The sequence below is a fragment of the Leucoraja erinacea genome, chromosome 2 (genome assembly GCF_028641065.1).
Source record: "Leucoraja erinacea ecotype New England chromosome 2, Leri_hhj_1, whole genome shotgun sequence".
Lineage (NCBI taxonomy): Eukaryota > Metazoa > Chordata > Chondrichthyes > Rajiformes > Rajidae > Leucoraja > Leucoraja erinaceus.
In genome coordinates this window covers 120,556,256-120,575,075 of record NC_073378.1, presented here as the reverse complement: position 1 = coordinate 120,575,075, position 18,820 = coordinate 120,556,256, and the positions used below count along the sequence as shown (strand labels likewise).

Here is an 18,820-nt window from a genome sequence, read left to right as displayed (position 1 = left end):
TCCAACTACCTGCCTCTGCCCTCTGACGATAAAAATAGATGCTGAGACATTGGAAAACATGGAACCACTTTCCATATCTTGGGAGCTACCTTTTGGAAAAGGCAGACAGACGTCAATGCTGAAATCCACCATCACCTTCTATGCACCAGCACAGCCTTGCATCCACTGATAGAAAGGGATATCTGAATATAAAGCCCTCACACAGGGCACAAAACTCATGATCTCATGGGCAACAGTGATCCCTGCTCTAATTTATGCTACTGAGACTTGGTCTACCTACACAATACTAAGCACATCAAGGCATTAGAAAAAAAACCCATCATTGCTATCTCCACAATATCCTTCAAATTTATTGGAAAGATAAGCAAACCAACATCAATGTCCTCACCAGCCCAATATCACCAGCACCGAGCACCCAACACCACACACTCAAAACTGATACTCTATTTCTGAGCTGTGTTTGGGAGGAGATCACCAAATGCACAGAGAAATAGATTCCAACCTAAAATTTGAGTGCAAATTTTAATGCAACAACTGCACTGACTGCTGGGACTTCAGGCCATGACCATGGAGGAACATTCACGATAGTTTTGAGAACCTCCAGTCTTTCCATTGTTAGTACACAGAGACCGTGGATAAGTGGTAGAAGCAGCACATCATCACAAACAACCCACCCTCACTGGCAATTCTCTCTCACTTCAGTCTGCAGTTCTTGCATCAACCTCATTTTCCACTTCAGACCCCACAAAATGGGTGTGGATGTAAGTTATCTTCCATCCCAAGGGGACTACCGAAGAAAAACAATCTAAGAATTGTTGTAGTGCCGGTGCTGATCGTTTAGTCCAGTGAGTCTATGATGAATTCCTGTAAAGAAATCCTATCAATCCCATTCCCGTGAAATTACCAAATAGCCATACAATCTTTTTCCTCTCAAGTGCCTATCAATTTTTTTTTCTTGAACTCCCTGACTGATTCCATTTCCATCATCCACACAGGCAATAAGTTAAAGATCAGAATTACTCTGAGTAAAAAAAAAAAAAATTATTCTCACATACCTTGTATTTATTGCCCAAAAATATTAAGGCAGTATCGCATCGTCTTTGAACCATTAACCACTACAAACACTTCCCCTCTATTTACTCATTCTAAACCACTCATGCTCTTCTTGTACAATTCAATTCAATTTTATCACAACTTCAAATGTTCCTAGAACATTAACCATACACTTCAATCTAGTCTTCTTCTAGAACAGTAAATATTGTCTGCATCCCTGCTGAGACTGCACTGGGATGAAAATCCTAGTAGGGTGAGATTCTCTAATGTGGTTATGGAATATCGACTCCCCGCCTTTCGCAATATGCGACGCGTAAACTTGTACATACGTCAACAATTCTTTAAGCACACTGCTAGATTTCCGAGTTGAACGAAAATTTTCGTTACAGTGGCAGTGCGCTACTGACATCACATACGGTCGTTCCCGCAAGATCATCAGTTGTTCTCATGGATGGTCCCACGCGGTCTCCCCCTCTGCTTCTCCCGACTGAATATCCGGGAGTTGTCGAACCCTCCACCATCCTCTCACCACCGGCAGCCCCACCCCCATTTCACCACCATCCTCCCAGCACACCGGCATAATGGCTCACCTAGACAAGGAATGTACCCAACTGCCCAAATGGTTTATTTTAGTGCCCCAATATGTCAGGAACATCTTTAACTCACAATACCACGGAAAAATATGCATCCTCCCCGTTACCCAGCTACAAAAATAATCTGCCTCAACACAAAGTATCTTGGAACGGCAAACCACTCCAAACTAATTGAGAAATTGAGGCACAATTTCAAATGATGTAAAGATTTCCAAAGCCCAAATTAATTATGGCAACTCGACAGCACTGCGGCACAGGTAGGAAATTGTATTCAGGTAGGAAATTAAATCTTCTCAAAGTGTCTCATACCGACAGTTCACCTCAAAACAAATAAACTATCTCCAAGGAACCCAACAGGTAAAACCTTTTTTTTTACAGCAACGTCCATCCTCTCTGAGTCGGGATCACAAAACTTTACAAACAAGAACAACTTAGTCATGAATGAACTTTGAATAACATTTATCAGAAGCTTAGCAGATGCTTATCACAACTCAGCAAGAGAGGGCACATCTGATGCATTTGGCATGTTCAATTAAATTCAAATCCCTCGATTTGAACATGTGTGAGGGGACAGTATAGTATATATACCTGTATAGTAAATTTACACATTACAGTAGTATTCTAGGCAATTCCGACATAAAATCTGATTACGTAAGGGTTTACAAACGTAATTCTTACATAAATAGGGGAGTGCCTGTATTTAGCCCACATAAGCAGGTGAACTGGTATGAACTGGTGATAGAAAAGAGGAAAAGTGCCTATTGAAATGGGAATGAAAAGTAGGAAAAGAGAACAGTGTGGTCTGGTATTTAATGGCAGCAAACTAAGAAAAGCCGCAAGGAATACAGACACTGGTTTAAAATGTTTGAACGTAAATGCATCAAGTGCAGTGAATAAGGATGGCGAACTGCATAAATTGAATGTAAAGTATTTGCAACCATGACCCTACTGAATGGTGAAGCAGGTTTGGAGGTCTAATTGGCTTACTCCTTTACCTGTTTCTTATGTTCTCATATTCTAATTAAGGAAATAATTAAGAGATACACAGGATGTTCAGCAAACCTATTTGGTAATGGGTTGAGAAGCAGGAAGGCTGCCATCATACCATCAGGGGAATTCTATTGGCCATCAAAAATGGAAGAGAGATAGAGGACCATATCTGCACTGATGTTCAGGCAGGTGAAAAAACTGTAGATGACTGATACTGAGGGATTTCAATATCTACAATATTAATTGGAACAACACCAGTGTATTCAGGATGATGTGGGGAGCTGCCTGTTGATGATTTTTCCCCCAGGCCATGAAATAGGAAGCAGTTTAGCACAAGATCAAAGGGGAAGGTACAGTTACAGCTGATTATGGCTAATGAACTTGACCTTAAAAGAAAGCCCACTCACGAGACAATTATAATGCAGTCCGGGTTAGGGCACCTTGTCAGACACCATCTCATGTCTAGGAAGGAACTGGAGATGCCGGTTTAAATCGAAGATAGACACAAAATGCTGGAGTAACTCAACAGGACAGGCAGCATCTCTAGCGAGAAGGAATGGGTGATGTTTCGGGTCGAGACCCTTCTCCAGAGTGATGTTAGGGGAATGGGCGGCACATAGATAAGGAGATCTAAGGTGTGAAAACAGGACAAGAGGAATGGAGATGAAGGAAAATGTAGTAGAGATCGTTGTTAGTTCAGAGAAGTTAACAACAAAGCAAACAGAGATAAAATGTAGTCGGAGATAGTAAGACTGGTCGGAGAACTGGGACGGGGGAGGGGATGGAGAGAGAGGGAAAGCAAGGGTTACTTGAAGCTGGAGAAGTCAATGTTCTTACCTCTGGGGTGTAAGCTGCCCAAGCACAATATGAGGTGCCGTGCCTTCAATTTGCACTGGGCCTCACTCTGACAATGGAGGCAGCCCAGGGCAGAAAGGTCAGTGTAAGAATGGGAGGGGGAGTTAGTGTTTAGCATCCATCCTATGTCTGAAGGTTGGTGCTGCAATGGGGAAATGTGACCTAATCAGAAATTATACCTCTTTGGATTACTGATAGGCCAATTCCCAAATACAGATGAGAGTATGCAGGATTCAGCTCATAGCAGAGAGGAGTACAGCATCATAATGTTGCTTTACATTAAGATTACTGTAATCTATCATCTTGAGAAAAATATATCTCCACCGGATAAGGAATTCTTGTCTGTTACCATTAACTTTTACACAACTGGTAGCAGCTCAATCAGACCCCACTGTAAATATAGATATGCAGTGAAAAACACCGGTCTTACTATCCTTGGTCGTTAAGTTACTGGACAAATATGCACTAATTTAGATTATGATCTGGCGTGCTAAGTTCAAACTCCACCATAGGGCATAGGGAATTTAAATTACGTAATTAAAAATACTTAACAAAACATTTAAATTATGTAAATTAATTAAAAGTAGTTATCTTAAATAATTAAATAAACAATTAAAAGTGCTTACATAACATAATTTAAAAAATTAAAATTCGCAAGCAACAAAAATACTGATATCCATATAAGACAATCACTAATTTACATATTTGTAAGACAGCAGCAGATCTTGAACGGTTTAAAAGCACTTACTCCGTATGACCCTGAAAGACATTCACTGAGTGGATCGAAGGGTCTCGAAAATCCCAGAGACGAAAAGTGGTGTCACGTGACGATGTTACCACAAGGCGCTGAGTGGGGTGGGTGCAGCAATGAGTTAACTCTTGGTCATGACCTAATGAGGAAGGAGAAGCAACATAAACTTTGTTAATTTATTTTGGCAATACAAAAATCAACACATTATGTGTTGGTTTTAAGGTTTTGAGCAAGTCACGGTTCCTTGAATGGAAGGACTGGTTGAAACGGGTGGCAAGGTGGCGCAAATGTAGAGTTGCTGCCTTATAGCTCCAGAGACCCGGGTTCGATCTTGACGACTAGTTCTGTCTGTACGGATTTATACGTTCTCGGGGGAAAACCGCGTGGATTTTCCCCGTGTACTCTGCTTTCCTCCCACACTCCAAAGACATAAAAGTTTGTAGGTTAATTGCCTTCGATAGAAATTGTACTGTGTACGATAGTGCTAGTGTACGGGGATTGTTGGTTGGCGCGGACTTGGTGGACTCTTTCCGCACTGTATTGCTGAACTAAAGTAAATAATTATCCACATAAAATCAGAATTTTGTCAGAAACAGTCAAGCAGCATCTGCAGAAAGAGAAACTTAAAATCTTTCACATCTGGGACGCTTCATTGGAAGAGAGAACAACTTACTAAGCTGTTTCAGCATTTTCTACTTTCAAATTTCCAACATTTGCAATGTAGTTCACTGGCTTAGTTTTATCCCTCATCAATCTTGCCAACTGGCTGAAGCTTGAAGCAGTGATACTTCATCTTTTGTGAAGGAAGTACATTCATAAGACGACAGACAAAAGAACTTGAAAAGAAAATCAACATGGAACGACAAATTAACCAACTCAAAGACTTCCACCGTAGAACTTGTCATGCATTGCAATGGCAGTTATTTTTGTTAAAAAGTTTGAATCACAAAACTTTAAGTGTTAGAGGTACTCTACTAAATGGTTTCATTTTTTGGTGTATTATAAAAGTAATGTCCATATACCTAGTGGATTACCACCTTGCAGCTGCTGAAAATACAAACTCACAATACCCCCCCCCCCCCCCACAAGAGATAATGAATGTAAATGATAGTGAGTACTCCCGGATATTGGGGTTTCTCGGTGCATCCAATTCGACACCACATGTCAAAGCCTCCCACTTACCAGCAGTTTCAAAGCACAAATCACAAACAAGATGGCAAATTGACTGTCTAGACGTGATTGCCTGACCATCAATGAACGTGGTTCCAGTGAGTTACAAAACTGGAAATGGTCAAAACAAAAGGAGCTGCTGACGCTGGTTTACAAAAAAAAGTGCTGGAGTAACTCAGCAGGTCAGGCAGCATCTCTGGAGAACATAGATTGGCAATGTTTGGGTCAGTCATTGTTACTGTGTTACCCGCCCATAATACCAATCCTCAGAAAGCAGAGAAACATTTTCAGCTTCTTTTGCAAGACGAGTTAATCACAAATTACAACAATAAGCCCTGCATAAAATATTTGACTTTATGTATTCCAGTCACCTTGACAATTTGTGCTGCGACTGTTCTCTACTTTGGGCATGATGCAAGTATTCTAGCATGCAGCCTTTGAAAACTATTGGTGTTCACTAGTAAGCTGTACAATTTTGGAATGATTTTTCACCTGTTACCTCAAGAACAGTGTAGAGTGCAAAACCATGTGGAACTAGAAATACAACACATAGAGTCATAGTGATACAGTGTGGAAACAGGCCCTTTGGCCCAACTCGCCCACACCGCCAAACATGTCCCAGCTACACAAGTCCCACCTGACTGCGCTTGGCCAATATCCCCCCAAACCTGTCCTATCCATTTGCTTGTCTATCTGTTGATTAAACAATGGGATTGACCCAGCCACAACTACCTACTACGGCAGCTTGTTCCACACACCCACCACCCTTTGTGTGAAAAAGTTACCCCTTGGATTCCCATTAAATCTTTTCCCCTTCACCTTGAACCCATATCCCCTGGTCCTCGATTCCCCTACACTGGGCAAGAGACTCCGTGCATCCACCCGATCTACTCCTTTCATGATTTTGTATATAAGATCACCCCTCATGCTCCTGCACTCCATGGAATAGAGACCCAGCCCACTCAACTTCTCCCTAAAGCTCACACCCTCTAGTCCTGGCAACATCCTCATAAATCTTTTCTGAACCCTTTCAAGCTTGACAATATATTTCTGATGACATGGTGCCCAGAACTGAACACAATATTCTAGATGCGGTCTCACCAACATCTCACACAACTGCAACCTGACCTCCTAACTTCTACACTCGATACTCTGACTGATGAAGGCCAAAGTGCCAAAAGCCTTTTTGACCACCTTATCTACCTGCGACTTGACCTTCAAGGAAGCATGCACCTGCACTCCTAGATCCCTCTGCTCTACAACACTACCCAGAGGCCTACTATTTACTGTGCAGGTCCTGCCCTTGTTCGAGTCTTGGGGCTTACCTGTCAGAGAATGCACCAGCTCTGAAGTTTCCACGTCATACAGGTTTGCAGTTCTATCCCAGGATGCAGTGACCACCTGTTTGCCTCCAACTAACCAGTCAGCCGCTATGACAACGCCCTGATGACTCTTGAGTGTAGTTGATGGAACTCTGATTGTAGGGCTTTCACTCGGCAACTCAGCATCTCCATCTGCTTCATCTTTGTCTGAGAAATCAACTTCTTCCTCCCCAGACATTTGCTGCAACATAATAAAGAGTTACAATAATGCAATCAGCAAGTAGAATGTCCATACACCAGCAGCAACATCTATTGCATTCGAACACTTGCGGATGGCAGAGTCCAGGGTCCAGGGTTCTGAACAGAGTTCGTACGTTCTCCCCATGACCGTGTGGGTTTTCTCAGAGATCTTCGGTTTCCTCCCATACTACGAAGACAGGTATGTAGGTTAATTGGCTTGGTATAAATGTAAATTGTCCCTAGTGTGTGTAGGACATTGTTAGTGTGCGGGAATCGCTGGTCAGTGCGGACTAGCTGACTAGCCTGTTTCCTCGCTGTATCTCGAAACTAAAAAAAGAAACTTACTGAACAATTAGTCGAATGAGGCAGCAATGATAAAGAATTCATTTTCTCGGTATGCCGTATTCAACATTTTAAATTCCATTGCCAGCTTTTGTCAGTTCTGCAGGGTTTGATTAATGCAATAGAGGGAAAAATAATAACCATAAATATAGTCTACTGTAGCGGTACCATACGTGATGAATAAAGGAGACGTCGGTCAGCTCAAAGAATCATTTATTAAGTGGTAGTTGATGCGCTAACTATATACAATGTTGTTGCAGCTGAGCGAGGTTGTTCCATCGTGCTCAGCTGCCAGTTGTCTTGGTAGGTCTCACGGTGAGAGAGCTTTTGTATCAGGACACTCCCTCTAGCCCATGACGTCACGTGCCCGCCCTCGTATCTCCTGACGAGGGTTCGAGCATGAGTGGCCCTGTTTAGGCTGCCGCCACACTACTGCTTAAAATTTAATCATTATCTCAAATTAAAAAAATATGCAATTCCCCTCCCCCCAAAATGAAGTAAATGAAGTGACTGAATTTGGAAAGATTGATAATATCAGCACCATCATTCTTATCACGGGCAGAATTGGAGAATCGTAGTTCAAGGGTAGACAGGCTAGATTCCGTTTGTTTAATTTGGAAAATTAAATCAAGGTGAATAAAGTTAGGAGAACTCTAGACAGGCTAACTATGATGGGTGGCTGTCCACAGCAGGGGTGGGGGGGGGGTCAATAACAAGAGGGCGCAGATTTAATGTATTTGGCTGTTGGACTAGAAATTGCCGACAAAGGCCTTTTCAGCTTTAGATCGGTGAGGGTCTAGAAATTACTGGGTGGTGGAAACAGAAACCATTACCATATTTGAAAAGTATTTGGATGTGTGACATTGCCAACAGGAACAGAATTGTGGACTGAGCACAGGAATGCTGGCTCGAGCCAATAGCTGCTTTTACTTGGATTGATGGGACTCCTTCCCTGCCATAAATTCCAGCATTTCGGCAGTGGTTTTGTCCCAAACTTCTGAAGCTGGTGCACTTCATTGTGGTAAATTTGGGAGGCATTGATGAAGTTCTTTGTATCTTTTCTAACCACAGGTGGAGTCCCAGAGGACTGGATGGTAAGCTTCATTGTTCCTTTTTTTAAGAAGGAAACTAAATGCACTAGTCCCATCTGCCCACGTTTGGCCGTATCTCTCTAAAACTTTCCAATCCATGTCCAAAAGACTTTTAAATGTTATAACACCTGCCTCAACTTCCCTTTTGGCAGCTTGTTCCATATACCCACCACCCTCTGTGTGTGAAAATGTCGCCCCTCAGCTTCCTATGAAATCTTTCCTCTCACACCTTAATGTCCTCTGGTTCTTGATTCCCCGACAATGACTGTGTATTTACCCTATCTATTCCTCGCATGATCATATACACCTCCATGATCACCTCGCATCATCCTGCTCTCCAAGGAATAAAGTCCTAGCTTGTCCTACCTCACCCTATAGCTCAGACCCTTGTGTCCCAGTAATATCCTCGTAAATCCTCTCTGCACTGTTTCCTGCTTAACAGCATCTTTCCGACAGCCGGGTGACCAAAATGACCAGTGTCTTCAAAAATGGGATGCTGATAGAACTCCTTCTTCAGTTATTTAGTTATACACCAACAATAAGAACAGATGCAGCAGGGGCAACAATGCATTCATCAAATCCCCTGGTTTTAGGATCATTCTATTTTATATAATGTTCTTTGCTACATATATTGTGTTGTCAGTTCACCTAAATTTAGGGACTCTAGGTATTGCCCTGGCATGATTTTCCACATGTTTCAGTGAATCAATGTTGACACCGACTTGTATGGGAATAATGGAGAAGGAAACATTCCCTGGCACGATACGATGGAACTTTATTTATCCCAGGAGGGAAATTGATTTGCCACCAGCCATAAAACACAATAAGATTCATGAAACATGAAATTAAAGTGACGAGTGGAAAAGATTGGGGATGTGCAAAGATTGGGGGGGGGGTCAGTGAGTCAGTCTACCCCATGACAGAAGGGGGAGGAGTTGTACAGCCACAGGGAGAAAATGATCTTCTGTGGCATTCTGTACTGCATCTTGGTGGAACCAGTCTGTTGCTGAAAGTGCTCGTCAGGTTGACCAGTGTGTCATGGAGGGGGTGAGCTGTATTGTCCAAGATGCTCCACCACCTTCTCAAAATGTACAGGTAACAAGGGCCAAGGTAACAGAATGGGATGGAATAATATTCTGCCATATCCCAGGAATACTCACTTTTAAGCTGTGGAATGTCACACAGCGATAGAGTTTCTCATCATAAAGGAACTTGCCCAATGCACAACCCTTGTATTGATCGTTCCCATCAATTTAAAGGACATTTGCGCAGGTACATGGATGGATAGGGAAGGACTGGTGTGACGGGCATAGATGAGGCATCTTGGTTGGCGTGGACAAGTTCGGCCAAGGGGCCTATTTCCGTGCTGTATGACTATGCCTCAAAAGCTAACGTGGACAGATATATCTGGTAATGGTGGGTAAAAGGGCCAGAGACCCCCCTCTCACCGACCTTCCCGAACTTTGTCCTTCAACACTCTGCCAGTGGGGTGCTGTTGAGCCACTTTTCCTGCCTAATACATAAGTCTTCCACTCAGAGGAAACTTTATTCTCTTTGCTACTTTGGAAGAGAACATATGCCTCAACTGAAGGAGGGAAGATCGCAAATGGCAACCGCCAGTACTGGAATAGTTTTCACTGGATCACATGTGGTATGAAATCAGTGTCACGAGCCATTATTTCCTCACTGCGTATCTCCATCACTGGGACATGACACAGATCATCTGTAGCAGTGATATTCACTGCATTCAATGGAAAATGGAAGCTATATAATTATAAAAGAAAGTGCCAACTTACAATAATAGATAACATTAACTTGTTTTAGGTTAAAACATATAAAAGTATATAATTACTCACATTTGTGTCAATTACAGGCTGTGGGGTGGGCAGTTGCACTATGTATCGCCAGATATGAGCTGTCTGATCTCCTGATGCTTTAAGTACAAATTTAAAAGTCTTAGAAACCAGCTCATAATAATTTCTCTACACGTTATAACAATGTTTTATCATATCAAACTACCAACTGTTTTATCTTTGCTTATGGTAGCTTGGAATGTGTGGTAAGTTTTTATAATTCCAAAATATTTTACTATATAGAAACACATATTCTAAATGACAAATTAAAAGCAGCATGTAATCTAGTTATCTAATTTTATGTCAGCAGCTATATGAAAGCAATTCATTTGACACATTATTAACAATTATGCACACTGTACCTGTGAGAGCCACCTGTTCTGAAGGATGGAATTTGATTGAATTCACTGAAAGAGAAATAAATGATAATTAACATAGTACATTCAACATTCTAAACTTGAAGGTTAACATTTTATGCAATGGGAGCATTTTGCCTTTTTGGAGGATTCTCATTCTACTCCCCTCCATTATATACTTCCATTGTGGCTCAACGTTACAGTTGTCCAAGATAAATGTCACCCCATTTAAAAAAAGGATGCAAGATAAAGCGAGACATGATTTGTTGGTAAACATGCACACTGAACCGATTTCCATACATATATGTGCTACACATTTTTTAACATTAAATACAAAGATTATCTCACCTGACCCTGCATGACCCACGTATTTCAAGAGGCACTTTCCTGTTTCAATGCTCCACAACATGGCAGTGTGATCTTTAAAGAAAAATAGCAGCTTTAGGATAGGAGTTAACTAGGGACAGTTCCTCTACTATGCCAACCATTTATCAGATGCAGGTAAAAAGGCAAAGGCTTCAAAGATAAGCACATCAACAAAATACGAGTGTGTGAAGCAATTAACAAGTGAGAAAATAAAAATATATACAAAGGGGCTTTAAAGCAGCAGTGCATCAGATCAGAGCAGAGAATAAATTACAAATCATTTCAAGAGGATTCACTTATTTTAAAAAATAGAACATTCTATTTTATTCAGATTAGACTAAAACTACAGAAATCTGCTAATGACCCAATGTTTTTATCTCCAAGCTCCACAAATGGCACTCATCTTCAAAGAACAGGTGCAGTAAAGCAAAACATGTGATTTGACAAAGCATTTGGGACAAAATTGGGACCATATTTCCTACTGCTTGATGACCCAATTGTGCCATAAGATACAGTCAGCAAAATTCCTTGAGTTTGGAAGAGTCGCATCTTCAGTGGCCTGCAGGATTACCCGTGAACTAGCTAGATTTTCTGGTGAAACACCTGCAACCAGTGTCTGAAACATCTCCGTACATTTGCTGCCAAATAAGCAGAATATGGGAATGCTGCAAACTTGCCAGTTCAATGTACCAACATTGAAACACAGCTTGACATCCAGGATCCAACCTGGAGACTCCATGCAAATGTTTATATATTTTAATCGATTCCAAGAACGTTCTTTTGCATACATTGGAAAACACTCAACCGAAGGAACTCTTCAGCCAAAGGAAAATTTACAATAATCCTTAACACTACTCCAGTGTAGATCACTACTACCTGCTCATTTCCATTCATTTCACAGTTATCCAAATTGACTAATCGCACATTAGGGTAATATCTAATATGAAGCATCCAATTGCTGCTGATGAATCATTTTAACATCTCTCCATTAATTATTTTGTTTACTGGTTTCTGAAAACAATGCTTCGCATTCAACTAATTGCCATGCAGATTATTTTCTGTTTGATTATACACCAAAGCAACAAACTACTAGCCACACTATATCACCATTTATTACACTTTCAATCAGAGAACCCCCTACCATTCATCAGTCACAAATACCACTTTTTAACTAAGCAAACAAATACAAACCACAAAAGCTATCTGTCACTTGCTTATAGTTACTCAGAAGATGCCTTCTGCTTCAAGACATCGTCTTGCTTAAGTTGATCAAAAGCAAGAGACAGAGATGCAAAAAACAACCAATGATGTGAGATCTCCTAGTGAAGCAAAGCAAAAAAAAGCACTTTTAGTTGTAAACCATTGCTGTATCTCCTCCCCCCCAGACCACCACGGGTGAACAAAGGAGGAAGATAACTGAACTTTATTGCTTTCCATCACAGTGAGGAATGTTGATTCCACTGTGGTGGATGTTCATGTTCCACTTTATTTTATGTGACTGAGTATATTGTTGCTTTTCACATAGTATGGCTGTATGGTAACTCAAATTTCACTGTACCTTAATTGGTAAAGTCAAAGTCAATTTTATTCGTCACATGCAGGTGCAGTGAAATGAATTTGCCAGCAGCGATACACTTAAAAAGAACACACAATACACAATAGAATTTAACACAAACATCCACCACAGCATTCTTCACTGTGGTGGAAGGCAACAAAGTTCAGTCAGTCCTCCTCCTTTGTTCATACGTGGTTGGGGTCATAAATCCTCCGTAGTTGCCGCTACGGATGGCCCGATGTACAGGCCCTCTCGTCAGGATGATCAAACCTCCGATGTCAGGATGGTCAAACAAACTCCGTGGCTTGGAGTGCCCGAATCGGCACTTTCCTACCAGAGACCGCGGATTCAGGATGTTATAGGCCGCAAGCCACAGGCCGGCGGTCGGAGCTCTTCTCCGGTGACCCCCGGCGAGGGATCCCAGACTCCGGATGGTAAGTCCACGCCACGCCGGCGGCTAGAAGCTCCACAGACCACAGCCCCTTGATGCCAAAGTCACCAAGCCAGCGATCGGAGCACTCCTCTCTGGCGACCCTCGGCGATGGTAAAGTCCATGCTGCACCCGCTGCTGAAGCTCTGGGTCCGATTCCGGGAAAGGCCGCTCTAATCCATGCTGTTAGGCCGCGAGGGAGGCTACATGGAAAAAGTCACCTCTCCATCGAGGAGACGACCGAAAGCGGTTCCCCTCTTTCCCCACCCCCCCACCGCCCCCCACACAAGACACACCAAGAGACACCTAAACTAACATTTAGACGCACCAAAAAAAATTAAAAAAATTGAAACAACGAACACGCTGCTGGCAGGTCAGCCGACTCGTAGCGCCCCCATCGAACAATCTGACAATAAGTGACAATAAACGCGAGCTTGAACTTGATGATACATAATCGTCAATGTTCAATGTAACAGTCGTAACTCCCAAATGGGATTTTCATCTGTTTTGCAGTTGCAGACAAATTAAACTTACGTAGATACAATACAATACAATACAATTTTATTTGTCATTTGAACCTCATCGGGGTTCAAATGAAATGTTGTTTCTGCAGTCATACACACAAGAAAGTACCAAGACACAACACAATTTACACAAACATCCATCACAGCATATCTCCTCCTCGCTGTGATGGAAGGCAAAAACTTATCCCTCCCCTGCACTCCCCATTCCCCTCCCGATGTCAGTCAAAGCCCCCGGCGGCCAATGGTAATTGTCCCGCGGCCTTTAACGCCGCGCCTGGTGGTGCAAGGCCACGCTCCGGGTCTTGGTATTGGAGCCCCCGGCGGGCGCTAGCAAAGTTTCGCAGTCATTCCGAGCCGCGCGGGGCGGTGATGTAAGGCCCCGCTCCAGGTCATCTTCAACCCCGCAACTCGGGCGGGAGAAGTCGCCGTTGCGGGAGCTCCGAAAAGCGGTCTCCCAGCAGGAACACGCGGGCTCCCGGTGTTACTGTCTACAGACCTGCGGTAAGCCTCTGAATCTCCGGGGTCGGGTCGCAGCAGCGCGCCACCACCGCTCCTCCCGCTCCGAACTCGGCCAGCCCCACGATGGTGAGTAGGTCCGCAGGCTCCGCGACTGGAGCCCTAGGTCATTCCTGCTGGAGGCTGCCCCACGTTGCAGCCCCAACGACAACGGAGACCCGCCAAGGAAAAGGTCGGGTTCTCCGTGCAGGAGAAAGATTTTAAAAGTTTCCCCACCCCCGCCCCCGCCCACCCACACACACACACATACCCCGTCAAAAAAAATAAAAACTACATTGAAACAAGACAAAAAATAATAAAAAAAACAGACGGACTGCAGAGGCCGCTGCGACGTGAGTCGCGCCGCCCACCGGATAGGTCAATTACCAAGATAAATCTTCTGGTACTTTCCACTAAATATGCCCAAAGATTTTCAAAGCCCAGTTTTCAGCTCATGGAAGGGACCTCCACACATTCTTCAGAAGCTGCAAGCACTTGATACTCACAATCATGGATATGAATCTGGATGACTGAAAGTGGAAGGTCTAGAAAATAATTCTTCAGAAACCGATTTAAAGAATAGCATTTTAACTGGGTCATTAATTTTACACATCTGGACTAGACTGTTCATCGACGTGTACAAATTTGCGTGCACTTGCAAAAGTAGAAGTTTGTTGGCATGAGGGAAAGGAAAGATAACAATTACAATACCGGCACAGGATACAAAATTCACAAATATTATAGTGAAATTGAAAAGAATAACTGGAAAAGAGGATATTTTTTTTATACCAGCTGATGCTGTGCCCAGAACCACAGGCTGTAAGCGGGTAACACTGACATCCCAAATTCCATCTCTGTGTCCAATGTACTCTTTCACCAGCTGGCAGACCGCTCTAGAAGTTGTCGTCTTAAAACTTGACACAATCTTTTAAAGAAAAAGAAGGTCATTAAAATATTATATATTTAGGTGCAAATATTGTACATAAAAAGCGCACAAAACTGAATTTTCGTCCCATGTTAGATTCAAATGCTAATAGAACGCGGCACTTGCCAGGTTAGTAATTCCACACTGATGCTCACAAAACGTTTCCACAATGCAAGATGCATGATTTTGGACAGATTTATCCTGCCGTTTCTTGTGTGTGAAAAACAACTGTCAGAGTCTGGCAAAGGATTTCTTCAGGGGAGTAACATTTTCTAATAACTTCTGACATGTTCAACACATACCTTCACTCCGTCGCTGCGATGGGAATGAATTCAAGTCACATCTGTGAAAAGAGCATCAGGGAGAATGCCAAAGAATACATGTGGCCTTTCAAAGAGACTTGCTGAGATTATTAAAAATAAATTTTCACTATGCAGATATGCAAATTTCATATGAATATATCTGCATTGCAAAACCTGCATTAGATACAATTTGGATAAATACATTCAAGCAAGATGATTTTGTGGGAAAAAGGTCATGGTTTTAAAACAGATTTGGTCACTTGGGGCTGATGAACCAAATTAAATATGAGAAGGAAAGCCAGCAATCAAACATTATTTTATTTCAAAATCTGCATGATTTCTTCATTATTTTATAATACTAAAATCTTAATTTCCTCCACTTATTTATGCTGCTGAAATTCTGAAGGAACTGGTGGTCATTTTTTATCTACTCAAGTCCGATAGGTGTGTTGATTCGGTGTAAGGAATCTGATTTATATAGCAACCCTCCTTCCACATCCAGTTTGCCATTAAAAGATATCTCTGTTTTTGCTGGAATATTTTGCTAATTCCAATCTTCATTGAGAGACATTTGTTTCGAGCAGTGCTGCTGTCCAAGGGAGATTGAAGACTTGTTAATAGCAGCGGGTCTGTCAGAAAGAGATGGAGATAGGAGAACAGAACAAACCCATGCTGGAATTGTGGGATATAAAACAATGCAGTGGCTGGAAATCCAAAGTAAAAAAGAGCCTGCTGGAAATATGTAGATCAGGCAGTGACTGCAGAGATTAAAAAATGGAGATAAGGATTTAGATTGGCAATCGTTCATCAGAACATGGCCATTCTTGATACAAACTAGAAATGCCGGTTATTTGAAGTCGTTGAACTTAATATTAAGTCCAGAGGGTTGTAAGATGCCCAGACAGAAGATGAGGTGCCGTTCCTCAAGTTCCGTAAGGCTTCAATGGATAAATTAAAGAAACCAATGGCTGAAATTAGTGTGGAGTGGGATGGGGAATGAACGTGACAGATAATTGGAATTGCAGGGTCACTCTTGCAGACTGAATGGAGGTGTTTCGCAAAACATTAACCCAAACTGCCTTTAGTTACTCCAGAGATCACATTGCTCACATCAGCAGTACACTTAAATTGAAAGTAGTACAAGTGAATCACTTTATTTGGATGATTAAGAAGGAATGGCAGATGCTGGAAAATCGAAGGTAGACAAAAATGCTGGAGAAACTCAGCGGGTGAGGCAGCATCTATGGAGCGAAGGAAGTAGGCAACATTTCGGGCCGAAACCCTTCTTCAGACTGATGAAGGGTTTATTTGGATGGTGGGAAAGAATGAAAACGGAAAAGTGTTGCATCTCCAGCAACTGGGAAGTACAGAGGTGAGTATTGGAAAGTTTCAGTCCTTTGAAAAGTACAGGGTGAAGGGAAAATCCGGCATCGTATTGAAGTGCACAAAATTGAAGTCTAATAGCTGAACGTGGGACATTTACAACATTGATTCTTGGGATGGAGAGCCAGAAGTTTGGTTGATTAGGCTTTTATTTATAGAAGAATTGAATAGCGAGGGGATCTCCTATAGACCCATATAGCTCTACAGGATGAAGTAAACTGGGCACAAAACGGCAGGGGGAACAAGAGACTGCAGATGCTGGAATCTGAAGCATAAAAACAAACTGCTGGAAGCACTGATGCAGTATATCGACCCGAAACATTGACAATTCCTTTCATCCCATGCTGCTCCACCCACTGAGTTCCTCCAGGAGTTTAGTTTTTGCTCTGGATACAGGATATTGCTCCTGATGACTGGGAATGTCCTGAGCCTGTGATCACAGCCTTGAAATAAAGACAATGCCATTTGTTTGTACTGGTATTGGCTGATTATTATCACGGGTACTGAGCGAGGCGATCAGGAGAAATTTCATCAAGTGTTTGTTTAACTTGTCAAGTTCTGTCCAATAGAAGGCAGTGGAAGTTATGTCATTAAATTCATTTTGCCTTTTGCATTTGCAAATGCATTTTGTTTAATTTTAGTTCAATTTCGGGACATAGCCTGGAAACAGGCCCTTCGGCCCACCGAGTCCAAACCAATCACCGCCCACCCAATCTCACGAGTTTTATTATCCCACTTTCTCATCCATTCCCTACACACTAGGGACAATTTATAGAGGCCAATAAACCTACAAACCCGCACGTATTTGGGATTCTCGAAGACAGATCTATTCTCAATGTGAAAGGGATCAATGGAAATAGGGAAGACAAAAACAGGGTGCTGATGTAGATGACTAGCCACGATTGTGTTGAATGAATAGGCAGGCCTCTGGGGCCAAATGGCCTTTGCCTGCCCATATTTCCCATTTCCAAGTTGCTCTAATAATGGCACAGGATAACAATTGGGAAAACACTGCTTCTTTCCATTTCAATTAAGTTGCAGTGCAAAACGGAAAGTCTTGGAATAATTGTATTCCATGAAAATGTTGATTAAAAGGACCAAGAAGCTTAGTCAAAATGCCAAGCCTTCTTATGTTATCACGGTTCAATGACATTTTACAGTTTGTTAAGAAAGGAGGAATAATAACGCAGAGAAATAGAACTTCAATTATCGCACTTGAAAAGATCAACAAATCACTCCACAGCTCTGCATACAAATCAGTGAAAATGCAAATAGCTAAAAAGCACATAATCCAAACTCCATGTACAAACATTAATTACTGCCAGGTATTACCTTTTTGTTGCAAACTCAATGGCTTTATTTTATGGCAAACATTAAAAAATACATCTAGACTGATTTTGTAGACATTACTGTGCAAACTATTAAATTAAACCCATGAATTTTATGATCAAAGTAAATTAATAATTTATAGTAGGCTTTTGGGTGCTGTTACTATATTGTTCTCTTTTCACACATTATTACAACCTGATCAGTACTTTTGAATGACCGCTTGCTACTTCACTAAAGTGACAGTCCCATTTCCTGCAATTACTTCTCAGATCATGGAAGCCAGGCTGCATGTACTGTTGATTTGGGCATTTTGGCACTCTTAAAATCAGAAGAAAAGATTTTTGGACTTCCAAGAGTCACACACAGATTTTTTTAAAGCAAAATCTTGGGATGAAATGGAAGCTTTTTAAATGTTGTCATTAAAGTTCCCCAAGACAACTGCACGGAACTACAGCATACTGAGGAGGAAATGGATGTTTCTGCAGCACTCTTCAATATAATCAAAGTTGCTACTGTCGTGTGTGGTATGGTGGCTCTTGGATCAAAATAAGAACCATTCGAAAAATATAAAGGAGTGAAGTAAAAAAGAAATTAAATTAATTAAATTCTGAGGGAACCTGAGAAAAAAAAGCAATACATTCACACCATCTCTTTATAGATATGGAACTTTCTGAAATTATAACTAAATTTACAAGTTGGTCAAATCATCTAGTGTGATCTATTGCAAAAAAACAATAAACAACAAAACACAGATCCTGGAAAAAAGGTTCTAACCGTCTATCTATGCCTCTCATACTTTTATATATTTCTATCAGGCCTCCCCTCAACCTCCAACGTTCCAGATAAAACAATCCAAGTCTGTCCAATCTCTCCCTACGGCTAATACCCACCTCAT

The 18,820-nt window shown here is 41.8% G+C and overlaps 1 protein-coding gene across 2 annotated transcripts in view; it reads right to left on the bottom strand.

Annotated features, from left to right (window-relative positions):
• wdr37 (WD repeat domain 37) overlaps positions 1 to 18,820 on the bottom strand; it is a 128,281-nt gene that overhangs the window by 41,189 nt on the left and 68,272 nt on the right. For both annotated transcript variants that reach the window (XM_055664787.1, XM_055664795.1), the window contains 6 exons: positions 14,776 to 14,911; positions 10,965 to 11,036; positions 10,623 to 10,667; positions 10,264 to 10,340; positions 6,738 to 6,975; positions 4,240 to 4,381 (listed from right to left, as the gene is read on the bottom strand). In XM_055664787.1, coding sequence (XP_055520762.1) covers positions 4,240 to 4,381; positions 6,738 to 6,975; positions 10,264 to 10,340; positions 10,623 to 10,667; positions 10,965 to 11,036; positions 14,776 to 14,911 — 710 coding nt within the window. The remainder of the gene's footprint in view (positions 1 to 4,239; positions 4,382 to 6,737; positions 6,976 to 10,263; positions 10,341 to 10,622; positions 10,668 to 10,964; positions 11,037 to 14,775; positions 14,912 to 18,820) is intronic.